This window comes from Myotis myotis, unplaced genomic scaffold, assembly GCF_014108235.1.
Source record: "Myotis myotis isolate mMyoMyo1 unplaced genomic scaffold, mMyoMyo1.p scaffold_m19_p_2, whole genome shotgun sequence".
Classification (NCBI taxonomy): Eukaryota; Metazoa; Chordata; class Mammalia; order Chiroptera; family Vespertilionidae; genus Myotis; species Myotis myotis.
In genome coordinates, this window is record NW_023416324.1 from 22,733,685 (window position 1) to 22,748,179 (window position 14,495).

Here is a 14,495-nt window from a genome sequence, read left to right on the forward strand (position 1 = left end):
TGATTTCGTGCTGTTGTGGGATGAGTTCCCACACTTGAGGGGAGGGCCCAGGATTACTCCAACTTCTCCACCTCAGGAAACAGCAATGAGACTAACAGTCCCCTCAGCAGGGAATCTGAACAGAAAAGCCACTTTCTATATAACCAGACTGAGGGACTCTCCTATCACAATTCTCAGACTTTGCTGACTATTAGTACTGTGTGAGAAACTCACAAAAATCCAATGCCCAGGCCATACCCGATACCAATGAAATCCGAATAGATGAAGGTGGGACAGGTGATTCCAATGTGCAGCCAAGTTTGAGACCCAGCACCCTAGGACACAGGACCAACTGGGAGCCCATATTCATCAGGAAAGCATTAGGCACACACTTGTTTTTGTCTAAGTTTAATTTTATGAGAAAAAAGACACAACTGCAAGAAAACTGGGGACACTTAGGGTGGCCGAGGTTGAGCACATTTAATAATCCTCACCGGGAGAGGGTTGAAAACAATTGGACAGATTCCCTGAATCAGTAAATCATCGACTCAGATGCAAATGGTCAAAAGGGGGTATTATCATCTACCCCAAGGCCACAGATAAACAGGATTGTGCATCCCAGGGTGAGTCTGGGAGGTGTAACCCTGTGAAAGGCAGCTGTGATAGGTGTTGTCTGCCAGATACCAGTTTCTGGGCTGGCCCTGCTCCCTTCCCAGGTTCTGGGCAGGGATGGATGGCAGGCAGTTGGCTCAGTAGAACTCTGGAGGAACCTGAGTGGTGACTAGGGCTTGCCGAAGGGACAGGCTCATTTGTGCTTTTTGGTGGGAAATTCCCGCCGGCCTTGCCCCAGGCTGCCAAAGTGGCGCACACGATGGATGATCTGCAGCTGCCGCTCAATGGTCTCGGTGATGTTCACGTCATCTGGGATGTGGACATAACGGACGTTTCGGCCTGTTACAAAGAGGTCATCCAGCTCAGCCTGACGCCCGTCACGGTCCGTGTAGGTGACGTTGGCTAGGCGGATGTTCATGAAAGCATCAACGTTGTCTATGCGTCCGTGGGCCACGCTCTCATCCCGCAGGTCCACAGTGGTCACCTGGCCCTGCAGGCCCTGCAGCAGGATGATCAGGCTGTTCTCGGAGATCGTCCGTTCCTTCATCGAGTGGCTCACCGCCATTTTCCCACACTGCTGGCTGCTCGAGGGAGGAGCACACAGATGGGAGCTTTAGCAGGCTAGGAGGGTGCAGTTGCCAACTCACCTCCATCAGGTTATATATAGTATAAAACCCCCAGCACAGATTTCCCCGTTTGCCCACCTCCCCGATTGGTGAGTCCAGAGCGCCCTTATGAGCCAGGTGCTTCATGGACACACCGCGGAGAATCCTCTCACCACCTTGCAAGCCAAGGATTACTTACATTCATTTTATAAACAAGGAAAATGTGGCCAGGAGAGGTTAAGTCACTTACCCAAGGTCAAACAGTTGATAAATGGAGGTGCTAGGATTCAAATCCATAGCTACCCTATTCCAAAACACGCCAGAGGTTCTGAACCCTCACCATAGCTTAGAATCACCCAGTGCGTTTTTACCTGGCCGCTACACCCCAGAGGTTCTGATTCATTTGGTCAGGGGTGGGACACTAGTATCCTATCTTTTAAAAGCTCCCCAGGTAATTCTAATGTGCACCCACATTTAAAAACCACTGCTCTAAGATGTAGTTTATACTCTTGCTATATTCAAAGTACGGTCCATGGACCCGCAGTTTCAGGATTACCCAGACAGTTGTTAGAAATGCAGAATCTCCAGTCTCTCCCAAGACCTTCTGACATGCATTTGAACATGAACCCTGGGTGAAATCATCAATAGTTCTCAAACATCAGAATCACCTGGAGGACTTGTTCAAACATAATCCTGAGCCCCACTCCCAATTTCTAGCTCAGAGGGTCTGAGGTGGGGCCCAAGAATGTGCATTTCTAAGCGGTTCTCAGGTCTACACAATGCAGCTGCCATATAAGTAGAAATTTGGCTCATTAATTTTAAAAAGGTAGCACATAAAGCCATAGGTTTTGAAGGCTGCGAAACCTAGGCTGGGATCTCTACTCCACCCACAAACTCTGTAAACCTAGGGCTGTTACTTAACCCTTCGAGTGCCGGGAAGCGCAATTGCGCTCCTCCTGCAGTGTCCGGTTCTAAGTCTGCTTTTATTTGTGATGATGATATTGCTAAATATGTCAATTCTTGCTGTGAAGATGACGATTTTGTGGAAGATATTGAATATGTAACTTCATTTACTTGTGATTCATAATTTTTTTCCTAAACTGCTGTAAAATCAGCAAAAATGCCTTGGCAATTTTAGAATAGTTCCTAGGATATTGGTTGGCACTCAAAGGGTTAATGTCTCTGAACACCTGTTTCCACATCTATTTTTTTGTTGCTGTTGCTAATCCTCACTCAAGGCTATTTTTCCATTGATCTTTTATTTTTAATTTTTATTTTTTTAAATATATTTTTATTGATTTCAGAGAGGAAGGGAGATGGAGAGATAGAAACATCAATGATGAGAATCATTGATTGGTTGCCTCCTGCACGCCCCCTACTGGGGGTTGAGCCCACAACCCAGGCAGGTGCCCTTGACTGGATGGAACCTGGGACCCTTCAGTCCGCAGGCCACTGAGCCAAACCAGCTAGGGCTCCATTGATCTTTTAGAGAGAGTGGTGGAGAGAAACATAGATATGAGAGGCACACATTGATTGGTTGCCTCCTGCAAGCGCCTTGACCCGGGAGGAGCCTGCAACCAAGGAAGTGCCCTTGACCAGAATCGAATCTGGGGTCCTTTGGTCCGCAGGCCGACGCTCTATGGACTGAGCCAAACCGGCTAGGGCTGTTTCCACATCTATTAAACCATAGGCTAAATGAGGCTAACAGAATCTCACCACATTGAATGGGCTTGCCCTTGCTTTCAACATGCCCTGATATTTTATTAATGTGCCTTTGCCTTCCTTATCCTTACATTCAGACTCTGAGTGGAAGGTGGTGGAACTTTAAGACCTCGCTCAGGATCCCGACAGGGCTGGACAGGGTGGCACTGTGCGGCAAGCCAGCCCACGCCGCAGAGGAGATGGGCTTGGAGCTGGGCGGAGAGGGGCTAGCATCCCACCAGCTTCGCCAGGAGCATGGCCAGGAGCATGCGCCCGAGCACACACGCCCGGGCTGCACAGTGACTGCAGTCAGGCATGGGCTTTAGGACGGGCTCTGCCGCTTTCCGGAAGGGAGACCTCTCCCAAGCCACTTAGCTTCAAGCCAGTTAGCTCACTGGTAAATGGGGATGGTGAAGAGCCTTTACTCACAGAGCCGTGGGAGTGGACTGGAGAGGAGCTCCGCTCCGCAAATCGGCAAGACGCTGCTTCCGCTGCTCCCCACGGCCCTCCGCGGTTCCGTATACCCTCCCCTCCGGCTCCGCCCCCGGGTTCCCCGGACGCACCTCGCGGGATTCTTTCCGTTTCCCGGTCCGCGTTCTAGCGGAAGCTAGCGGGCGCCTAGCTGGGCTGCCTTCCTCCGGCTGCAGGATTTAGAAACCATAGCAACAACCAGGCCGCTCTGGCTCCTGGGAGCATAGATAGCGTTCAGTGCGCAGGTCCGCGCCACCGCGGGCCGAGCTTGAACTACAATCCCCAGAATGCCCCGCGAACGCCGCGCGACTCGCGCTTTTGCAACCCCTGGCCTACCTCATTGGAAGGTCTCCTTCATTGCAGTCATTCATTCATTCATTCATTCATTCATTCATTCATTCATTCATTCATTCATTCATTCATTCATTCATTCATTCATTCATTCATTCAACTAATATTCAGTGAGCCATCACCCTGTGTAAGGCTCCTTCCAAGGCTCTGGACATAGCGGTGACCAAAGAGACAAGCTTCCTGATCTGTTGACCCTTAAATCTACTGGCAGGGGCAGGGAGGGAACATTATGATAAAAGTTCTTCAGAGCATTGAAATACGGTAATGAAACTAGGTGGCCTTTTATTGGATGGTCAGGGGTGTCCTAATAAGGTGACATCTGAACTGAGATGAATGACATAAAGTCAACCTTGTGAAAACTAGCAGAGGAGCATTGCAGAGGAAGCGGTTTGTGTGAAGACCTGGTGGAAATGAGCTTGCCAACTTGGAAAAACGGAAAGGCCAGTAAGACTGGGGAGAGTGATGTGACGAGATCACAGAGGAAGATGAGAGCCAGGTGTTCAGGACTTTGTAAGCCAAGGTAAGGAGTTTGGCTTTCTTGGTTAGGCATGTAGGTTCTGGAGGCAGTGCCAGGGTTCAAATGTGCTCTTTGCAAATGGACTTCAGGCAAGTTAATTATTCTCTCTGTGCCCCGCTTTCTTCATGTATTACTAGAAGTGCAAGGATAGGCTATCAAAGGGGAGTGACAAGATCTGATTTACATTTTTGAAAGGTCACTCTGTATAGCCTTGGAAAAGTTGCTTGTCTTCTCTCAGCCCCCACTTTATTAGAAAAGAAAAAACAATGTCGATTTCAGAGAATTGTAAGGTTTGAGTGGCCTTCATTAATGTGTGACAGCACCTGGCACAAAGGAGAAACTCAGTGAGTTAGGCCTGTTTGATTCCTTCATTCTCATACAGAAGCTTCACTATAAGCATGGAAGCTGGCTGCTGCAGAGAACGCTGAAAGCCAGCTTTGATCTACAAGAAATGCCTATCTTAACACTGGATGTTAATGAAGACGTTAAAGACAAACTGTCTGGTTGAAAAGGTCAAAGAATTTTTGAGCACTTGGTGATCTTTCTGAAGACTACAGGCAGCAAAATGATTCCAGATACTTCAGCTTTGTGTATCTTCCCAGCTCTATATTCATACAAGTCTCTTTAGAAAACTCAAGTTTTTAACCATTTTCGTTCCAAGAAAAAAAAAAACATTTTAAAAATTAATCTTATATATTCCCGGCCGGCGTGGCTCAGTGGTTGAGCCCCAACCTAGAAACCAGGAGATCATGGTTTGATTCCCAGTCAGGGCACATACCCGGGTTGCAGGCTCGATCCCCAGTGGGGGGCGTTCAGGAGGCAGCCGATCAATGAGTCTCTCTTATCATTGATGTTTCCATCTTTCTCTCCCTTTCCCTTACTCTTTGAAATCAATAAAATATATTTTAAAAAATAATAAAATCAGGGGGGTAGGGGAGGCAGGGGGAAGGTCAATGGGGAAAAAAAAAGGAGACATATGTACTACTATTGACTGAACAGCAGAATGACAGGCAGAACGACTGGTCGCTATGATGCGCACTGACCACCAGGGGCAGACGCCCAACGCAGGAGCTTCCCCCAGCCTGCAGGCCCCAGGCCAGCCAAGGCAGGTGCCAGAGGGCCCGTCCCCCCACCCCTTTGCCCCGCTGGTCGCCCTGCAGAAGGGAGGCTACCAGTGGTGGGGGGTGGGGCTGGCGAGCGTGCAGCACCAGGCTGTCCAAGACAGGTGTCAGCAGGGGCCTCCTGATTGCCCCGCTGGTCACCCCACAGATCAGCCCTGATAGCTGGCCAGGCCTAGGGACCCTACCTGTGCATGAATTTTGTGCACCAGGCCTCTAGTCTTATATAAAAGTTTATGACCAGTTACTTTCTTCTCCTTCTCCTTCTCCTTCTCCTTCTCCTTCTCCTTCTCCTTCTCCTTCTCCTTCTCCTTCTCCTTCTCCTTCTCTTCTCCTCTTCCTCCTCCTCCTCCTCTTCCTTCTCTTCCTCCTTCTGCCTTTTTGGTTACAAACAACAACAAACCAACCCAAAGGCATTTAATTATCTCTCATGGCAAGGAGTCTGGAGGTGGATGGTTCCAGAATCAGCATAGTGCCTAAACTATATCATAAAGGATCCTCCCTCCTTCTGTCTTTCCCCTCAGTTATCCTCCTCAGCAGGTTGGCTTTTCCTCCTGGTGCTTCTCATCTCATTGGTGACTGTTTTCTTGACTGGAAATGTAATGTTACATAGTAAATGGTAATGCGCCCTGTGTGAATTAGTGCAAAATGCTGATCATGGAGTTTATGGAATCTCTAGGAAAAAATAAGTTTTAAGTACTTTTACCAGTGCCTCCCCTTCCATCTTAATTTGTGTGGAAGATAAGACCAAATTTAGCATTTTATCACTTCATTGACATTAAATGACACATTTAATGAGAGCAGGCTAGACTTTGTTCCTGGTTTGTAGTGGCATAGATTTTAGAGAGAGAGGAAGAGAAAAGGGTAGAGAGATAGAAACATCAATTCACTGCCTCCTGTTGGCTGCTTCCTGTGTGCCTCCTTCTGGGAATGGAGCCCAATACTCAGGCATGTTCCCTGACTGAGAATTGAATTGTGACCTCCTGGTTCATAGGTCGATGCTCAACCCCTGAGCCACGCTGGCTGGTTGGGCCGCTGTTTTTAAGTCACACATATCTACTTTGAGAACTTTGTGATTATTCTTTGCTTCATAGTTTACTTTGCTTTCTGTAGGGTTATACTTTAAGATTTTTACCTCCCCCCAAGAGAATTTATTACTTTTTCTTTAATATATTTTTATTGATTTCAGAGAAGAAGGGAGAGGGAGAGAGAGATAGAAACATCAATTATGAGAGAGAATCATTGATCGGCTGCCTCCTGCACACTCTCTACTGGGGATTGAACCCGAAACCCAGGCATGTGCCCTTGACTGGAATCGAACCTGGGACCCTTCAGTCCGCAGGCCAGTGCTCTATCCCCTGAGCCAAACCAGCTAGGGCTAAGAGAAATTATTGATAAAAATGATCTTGCTTTATATGCTATATATCTTGAAGGCATTATCATTTAAAAATATATATTAGAAAATATATTAATGAAAAAGACAAAAGGGTAAAATAGTTGTAATTTTAAAAAAATCTGCATGGATTCATTTTAGTTCTATATATCATGAAATATTTTTTTCAAGTTTGTTTGGGGAAAAAAGTGCTGAAGCACATATGAGACTCTAGCTGTCTTCTACCGTATGACAGACATTGCAAAATATATAAAACAATGTCACTTCTCACTCAATTTATTTTGGAGAAAATATTACTACTTTTAGTATAAAATGTGAAAATGAGTTTCTTATTGTTATTTTAAACTGAATGAAGGTTTTTGGAGTTTCCAATATTTTTTAAGATTACAAAGGGTTTCTGACACGGAAAAGTTTGAGAACTGCTGCTTTAGTCTGAGGATTTTCATACACTTTCTCACCTCACTGTAATCTGGCTTCTGTTCCCAAGATTCCACTAATATCTCTGGCAAAGATTACTAATGACTCTGTGTTCATGAAACTGTTAGTTCCTTTCTTAGGTCTTATTTCCATGATCCTCCCCATTGCTTGATCATATTGCCCATCCTCCTCCTTGATTTTTTTTTTCCTGCGGCATTATATCATCTCCCCTCCCCCATGTTTCCTGATGGTTTCTTCTCCATTTCTTTCTCTTTACCCCACCCCCTTCCACTTCATTCTCCTGCTCCCAAATGTGCTTTCTCTGGGGCTGTATTCCCAGCCCAGATGTCTTCATGGTCACATATATCTCCATGCCATTAACTACTACATGCTGAGTCCCTTGTCTAGGTCTCCAGCCCAGACTGCTCCACTGAGCTCCATTTTCCATCTGTCTGCTACTTATTCCCATATGTCTTACTGGTAATTGAGACTCAGCATGTCCACAGGCAAATTCACCAAGTCCTTCCCAAATGACTTGCTGCTCTGGATTTTTTTTTATCTTTATAATTGCTACCACCATTTTTCAGCTACCCACATTGGGCACCTTGAATAAACTTGGCAACTTCTATCAGCTTTTGATTCTCCCACACCTGTTAGAGCCATTGAACCCTGCAGATTCTTTGAAGCCTGTCTCCCACCCTTCACCTGCCTTTTTATTCTGACTGCCACCATTCTAGTTGAGACCCTTTTTTTCCTCATTTGATCATTATAAAAACCATCTTACTGGCCTTTGTGTCTCATGATCCTTTCCCAACAGATTCAAAATACATTGGTATGATCTTATCATTTACCAGCCGGCAGAATAAAGCTTCTGATACTGACATGTAAGGATTTCCATGATTTGATTCCACCCTACCTTGCAGCTGGATCTGCTTCAGGTTCTCTGCACAAACTCTCCAACCAGTGTTTTTCTTTTTTCTTTTCTTTTTTTTTTTTTTTTTAAATATATTTCATTGACTTTTTACAGAGAGGAAGGGAGAGAGATAGAGTTAGAAACATCGATGAGAGAGAAACATCGATCAGCTGCCTCCTGCACATCTCCCACTGGGGATATGCCCGCAACCCAGGTACATGCCCTTGACCGGAACCGAACCTGGGACCCCTCAGTCCGCAGGCCGACGCTCCATCCACTGAGCCAAACCAGTTTCGGCTTCTTTTTTCTTTTTAAATTATGTTTTTATTGATTTTAGAGAGAGGAAGGGAGAAGGAGAGAGATAGATAGAAACATTGATGAAATGAGAAACACCGATTAGCTGCCTCCTGCACGACCCCTACTGAGGACCTGTAACCTGGGCGTGTGCCCTGACCAGGAATCAAACTGTGACTTCCTGGTTCATAGGTCGACTCAACCACTGAGCCATACCAGCCGGGTTTAACCAATGTTTCTTAAAGTGTGGTCTGGGAACCAGTTGCCTCATTGTTACCTGGAAAACCTATTAAACCCAATGCCAGACCTACAGAATCAGAAGTGGAGCCCAGGGAATCTGCACATCTAACAGTACGCACAAAAATCTGAGACCCACTGTCCTGCTCTCTAGTCAGACTCAGCCACTCAGCAACCCCCAGACAGACCCTACACTCTTGTCTCTGCCTTTGCTGTCCTGCCTCCTCCATCTGCCTCGAGTCCTCTCTCATTTAACTTTGGATCTTAAGTCAATCCCTCCTTCAAATCCCGCCTGTCTCAATTGGTATACTTTTCTGAAGTCTTCACTGCTTACTCCAGTTGGGAGTAATATCTGTCCTATGATCCCTAGAGTTTATTGCTTGCTATCTGTTTGCGTGTTGCATGTAGATTCTTGATAGTTATTTGCATAAATCTTACCTCCCCTACTGGTGTCCTGGGTGTTGGGACAGAGAAGCCTTAGGAGGCCCCACAGATGTGCTCCATACTACCAGCCACAGTTGCATGAGGAACCCCGGTTTTATGAATGTGGAGAGAAGATAGGGATCGGAATGAAGGCAGCAGTGGGAATGGAAAAAAGGAGTGAATGTTAAAGACCCTGAAAACAGCTAATCAGTGTGGGTGGTAAGAGAAGGGATCAATGATTTAAATGGTAACACTGGGTATCCAAGGAGATGGTGGCCCATTGATAGGAGTGAGAGGATTGGGGTGGGATGGGGGTCATGCCTGTGGAGGAGACCTCATTTTTTGGCTACTCAGCCACTCAATTCCTTTTCCCATGTTTGAGGAAATCTGACATTCTGTGAATTTCAGTTGCAGGTGAGAATCGGCTTCCCACTACAGATGATTTAAAGGTAAGATATTGTCTCTGATTCTTGTGAACAAGGCCATGTGACCTAAACTCAGACGTTATCCGACTTTAAATCTGGAGCACGCGGCACAAACCAGCAGGGACTGTTTAGGCTTTCTCTGTCCTGGTGTCTGCGCCATTCAGGGCCTCATCCCGGGAAGGGGGCTGCTTGTGCTGGAGTCCTTCCCCATCTGCCTACCCTTCCCTGGTTCCTGGCCATTTTGTCAGGTTCTCCCGTCTTCTCAACAACTCTTGTGGGTTGCCTGATCCCTTTTCATAAACTCCTTCTCTACTTCAGTAGCCAGAATTGGTTTCAATTTTTTGTAACTGGCCACCCAGACCAGTACAAGGCCCCCTCCTGAACGAAGTTCACTTCAGGAGACTGAATTTCTCGTCCCCTTTGTATGAACTCAGTGGTGCTTCCAATGGTCAGGATCCTGAATTAGGGAGGCTCCCAGGTCTCCTGCTTCAACTTGCCACCCTGCGCCCAAATCCCCTCCACAGTACCTGTGATCAACTCCAGCAACTCATTTCTTTGCTGGGTTATTGACTCCATTGTTAGGAAGTCTTTGGTATCCTTCACTTTCCGTTCTTTTCAATGGAACACTGTGATATTTCCTCTCATATTTAGGTTCTTTCATGCCTTTTGAAAGTGAAGTACGTGTACTAAATAAAGATGACACTGATGTGTGAGGTGATATGGGACATCCCAGGGAAAGTGAGCCTGCAGCCCAAGTGAGGGAGGTGCAGGGATTTGTGAGTCAATAGTAATGGTTGAAAGTAATGGCCTCTCTAGGAGGCGGGGTTGGGGGGGGGGGGATGCAAAACAATTTGCAGAAAAATGCAAACTAAGCACTGAGGGGCACATAAAACATCTGGGCAGTAGTGGGGTCAGAGTGAGGGAGAGGGTGAGGGTGAGAAATGGAGAGTGAGAGATGAGATCAGGATGAGGAACAGGAAGAATGCCAGGGATGAAATAAAGGTCATCTGGCAAATGACCCGGCCTTTTGACAGGCTTTTAAAAATGGCTGCGTCAACATCTGTATCATACAGGGCAACCCCTACTCTGAAACCACCGAGGAAGCGGGGTGGGGGGGAAAGTGTATTCAGAAAGTGGTATGATTAGAGCCACCAGGGCCGAAGGGTGAGAGGGTTTTAGGAAGACGAGGGTGTTAGGGAGGGCCTAGGGCAGTGATGGCAAACCTATGACATGCGTGTCAGAGGTGACACGCGAACTCATTTCTTTGGTTGATTTTTCTTTGTTAAATGTTATTTAAATATATAAAATAAATATCAAAAATATGTCTTTGTTTTACTATGGTTGCAAATATCAACAAATTTCTATATGTGACACAGCACCAGAGTTAAGTTAGGGTTTTTCAAAATGCTGACACGCCGAGCTCAAAAGGTTCGCCATCACTGGCCTAGGGCCTTAACAAAGCCAAGGAGAATGGGAGGAGAAAAGGCTGTGGGATCTAGTAGAGCCGGGGCCTGGAGACAACAGAATTGGGGGCTGTGTGGTGACAGGAGCTCTAGGGTGTAGGAGGGGGTGGGGGGGTGGGGGGGAGCAAGGACGCCTGGAGTGCTGGGGAGGGGGAGGAACACTGAGCAGCCAGAGGAGTGAACATGGAGAGGAGCGGCCCTGGAGAAGCAGAGGTTGGAGGTGCGGGTGAGGGCGGGTGGGAGGAGGGGAGCCACTGGGTCAATATCTGAGGTGCAGAAAGGAGGCTGGGTGCGACTGAGGAGGGGAAGAGTGTAAAAACCATAATGCTGAGGCAGAGAGATGAGGGAGGTCATACAAAACTAGTTTTATCTCCTCAATGATAAGTGAACCCGACAGGTCGTAGGGCTATCCAGACACCTGGTCAAACGTTCTCTGCTGACACCACGACTCCCCGGAGGGAAAACCTGAAACTGGGGCGGCCCAGCTTCGAAAGGAAGCGAGGGAGCTTTATACAGAGGAGGAGCCCTGGGCTCGGGCCCTGCTCTTCCGGGCTGTGCTGGTGGTGCGGGTCCATGCGGTTTGGGGAACTAACAGAGAGGGAGTGTTATTTTTGACAGCAGAGGCACCACTGCCCAGAAACAAAAAGAATGCAGTGTGTGTGTGTGTGTGTGTGTGGGGGGGGGTTTGGGGGGGGGTGGGAGGTGGGGAGGTGGTTAAGGTAATCAGATAACTCAAGGAATTCTCTTGGTCCTTGGAATGCATCTTGACATTCTCGTTTGAAAAGGGGTGAGTTATGATCTGAGAAGCTACTTCTCACCAAATGCCGAAACTGTGCAGGGAAGGCTCAACTGTGGAGGGGCTTCCCGGCCGCTCCCTGTGAACGCTGATCAGCTGTCCAGGAAGTTAGCAGCTGAGGAGGAGTTATCCAGGGCATTATGTCAAGGGAGTTAGGGGGAGGTAATGGGACTAGGAGTTTTCAGATTTTCATTTGGGTCTTTATGATTAGTTATTGTGATCAATCTTTTCTAAAATTTGCATTTCTCTTTCTGAGGTTTCCTGTGGCTCGAGTTGGTCTCACGGGATGCAAACCAGAGCCAGAAACCAGATGGAGTGGGTGAGGGAGCCTGATCCTGGTTGGACGTGGGGTCTCAGGGTCTGGTGACTGTGCTGAGGTTCGTTCCTTGCCCACCAGCATCTAGATCAGTACAAGGCAAAAAGTGAGTTCACTTTAAAAATTGTTAGATACCGATATGGGCTCCATGGGGTGACTTGCCTCGTACAACTGAGGGCTAAACACACTTTGCCCCCTTTTGTCTTCCCTCTTCGGTCTCAATTTTTATTACATCTTTCTTCTGGGAATCATGAAAGAACTTCTATCCCGAAGGCTTTTCTAGAGTTTTGCCTGAGCAACTCTGTAGGGCATTCCGACACGGAGCGTCACAGTTTGAAACTTAGTTGAGAAGAGATTAGCACAGAAGAGCTGAGAGAGCAGACAAACCCCCGAAGCATGGAGCTGGGGCCAGCACGGGCAAACATTCCAATTCCCGGTCCCCCCGGGCCAGGGCCTAGGAAACTAAAGTCAGTGACTTGCGTGGGTGAGCCTGCCCCAGCCAGTGAGCTAGTTCCTTCTCATTCTTACAGATGGGGCCCTGAGGCTCAGGACGGTAACTGCCTAGGGCACATGGGGAGTTGGGGGCAGGAATGGGACCAGAACCCAGTGTCCTGCCTCTGACCACAGCATGCCTCCCCTTGAAGCGTGCTGGGCACTGTGTGTGACACCCTTGTTCCCCGTGGCCTGGTTTTATTTACTTTTTAATATATTTTTATTGATTTCAGAGAGGAAGGAGAGGGAGAGAGAGATAGAAACACCAATGATGAGAGAGAATCATTGATCTGCTACTTCCTGCACATCCCCTACTGGGGATCAAGCCCACAACCTAGGCATATGCCCTGACTGGGAATCGAACCGTGACCTCCTGGTTCATAGGTTGATGCTCAACCACTGAGCCACGCCGGCCGGGCTCCCGTGGCCAGGTTTTAAACGAACCTGATGTGTTGTTGGTACTCAGTCCGCACACTGGCCAGAGTTTCCCTACCTCCTTTCTTCTTTGCCTCCTCCCGACTCCCCTGCTTTTTCTGGATGCCCTGAGCCACCATGCCAATCAACTTGTTTGTCTCAATATTTGTGCAAGTCTAGAGACATGAAACTCAGATTGCCTCATCGCTAGGCTGCCTTACCAGAGATCCGTATCTTGTTTATTTACCGAGGGGACAGATACATTTGAAACCCTCGGCATTGCTCTGGAGTAGGTGGAGGGAGGAGGCTGCTGCCTCTCAGCAGCTGGTGGCAACCTCCAAGTCCCGGGACGTGCTCAGAGCAGACAGTGAAGTCCAGGTTTGTGGCAGCGCGGTGGAGCCAGACCCAGAACTGGACAGAACCTTCCCTTTCCTCTGGCACCCGGATTGCTTGGTAGAGACTAAAGGAGAAGGCAGTTTGCAAGCCTGTAACAGGCGTCTTACAGCAAACGTCTCTCCTCCCCAAAGGACCTTTTGGGGGCGTCTTTGTAGGCAAGGAAGTGTAATTCACGGGAAGGCAGCAAATTACATTTATTTGGTGATTTACCTGTCTGCGATCAAACACTACGCCGTGGCAAGCTAAAGGACAGCTTCCCGGGCCCTCAGATTCCAGAAGTGTTTGCCTCCCCTCTTGCCAGGGTGCGAGGGCCTGAGCGTTCCCTGTGGTCGGTCCAATCTCAGGCGATGACCGACGCAGCTCCGTCGTCCTACCCTCTGCCGTCCTGGAGGTTCCTTCTACAGGGCTGACTGGGCCTGGACCTCTGGACATGAGGTGGCCCTGAGCCCACCAGTTACTCAGTCCCAGGCCTTCCTGGAACAGGGAAGGCAGCCTCCCCGGTCTGATAGCCCAACTACACTTGGCATCGTGCCAGGGAAGCAGCTCCTCTGGGACACAGAAGGTAAAATGACTCACCACGTGTGCCTCCCATGAATCCAGCTTAAGGCTCTGTTTGGCCCCAGGGGGAGAGGCAGAGGAGCCGGTGTCCTGGCGCACCGTGCTGGGTGTCTTTAGAAGGACAGTAGGTGGCCGAGGAAGGCTCTGGGGATGAAGCACTATTTCCTTGGTGCGTGTCTCCATGAGGGAGAAGCCCCCACCATGTATGGATGGAGAGCTGTGCAGCGAACTGCAGGTGCCCACGTGCTCTGTGGGGGACCCAGCTGCTGCTCCCGTCACACGGCCTTGCTTCCCCTGCCTCTGAGGTTACAGTTCCCAGGGTGCCAGGGAGAGGAGGGCTGTCTAAACTGGGCCCCAACTGCGTGAGGCAACTGCCTTTTCCACTTATTTCAGACTCACAAGGCAGGAGCCGTCCCAGAAAGCTCTGAAGTTTGGTGACGATTCGCAGGCATCTGTGAGCTGGAGGCCCCCACAGGAAAGCAGGGATGGAAGCGCCCCTTACCAACTCTGAGGCTTGAACCTGTGGCCCAGGATGCTCTGGAGGGCTGTCATTAAAGCAGAAGGACAATGGGAGTCGATGTGTATGTGCGTGCCTTCCGGGAGT

The 14,495-nt window shown here is 48.5% G+C and overlaps 1 protein-coding gene across 4 annotated transcripts; it reads right to left on the reverse strand.

Moving 5' to 3' along the window:
• Window positions 1–371: 371 nt before the first annotated feature.
• Window positions 372–13,656, reverse strand: LSM10 (LSM10, U7 small nuclear RNA associated). 4 transcript variants are annotated; one of them, XM_036349523.1, is made up of 2 exons: window positions 13,544–13,656; window positions 372–1,172 (listed from the first exon to the last, which is right to left on the reverse strand). In XM_036349523.1, the coding sequence occupies exon 2, from the start codon at window positions 1,154–1,156 to the stop codon at window positions 785–787; it is 372 nt and encodes a 123-aa protein (XP_036205416.1). In that variant the 5' UTR covers window positions 1,157–1,172; window positions 13,544–13,656; the 3' UTR covers window positions 372–784. The 4 variants fall into 4 exon arrangements, with proteins under 4 accessions (XP_036205416.1, XP_036205415.1, XP_036205414.1 ...); XM_036349522.1 differs by lacking the exon at window positions 13,544–13,656 and adding an exon at window positions 3,461–3,596; XM_036349521.1 differs by lacking the exon at window positions 13,544–13,656 and adding an exon at window positions 3,327–3,438.
• Between the last annotated feature and the right edge of the window lie 839 nt (window positions 13,657–14,495).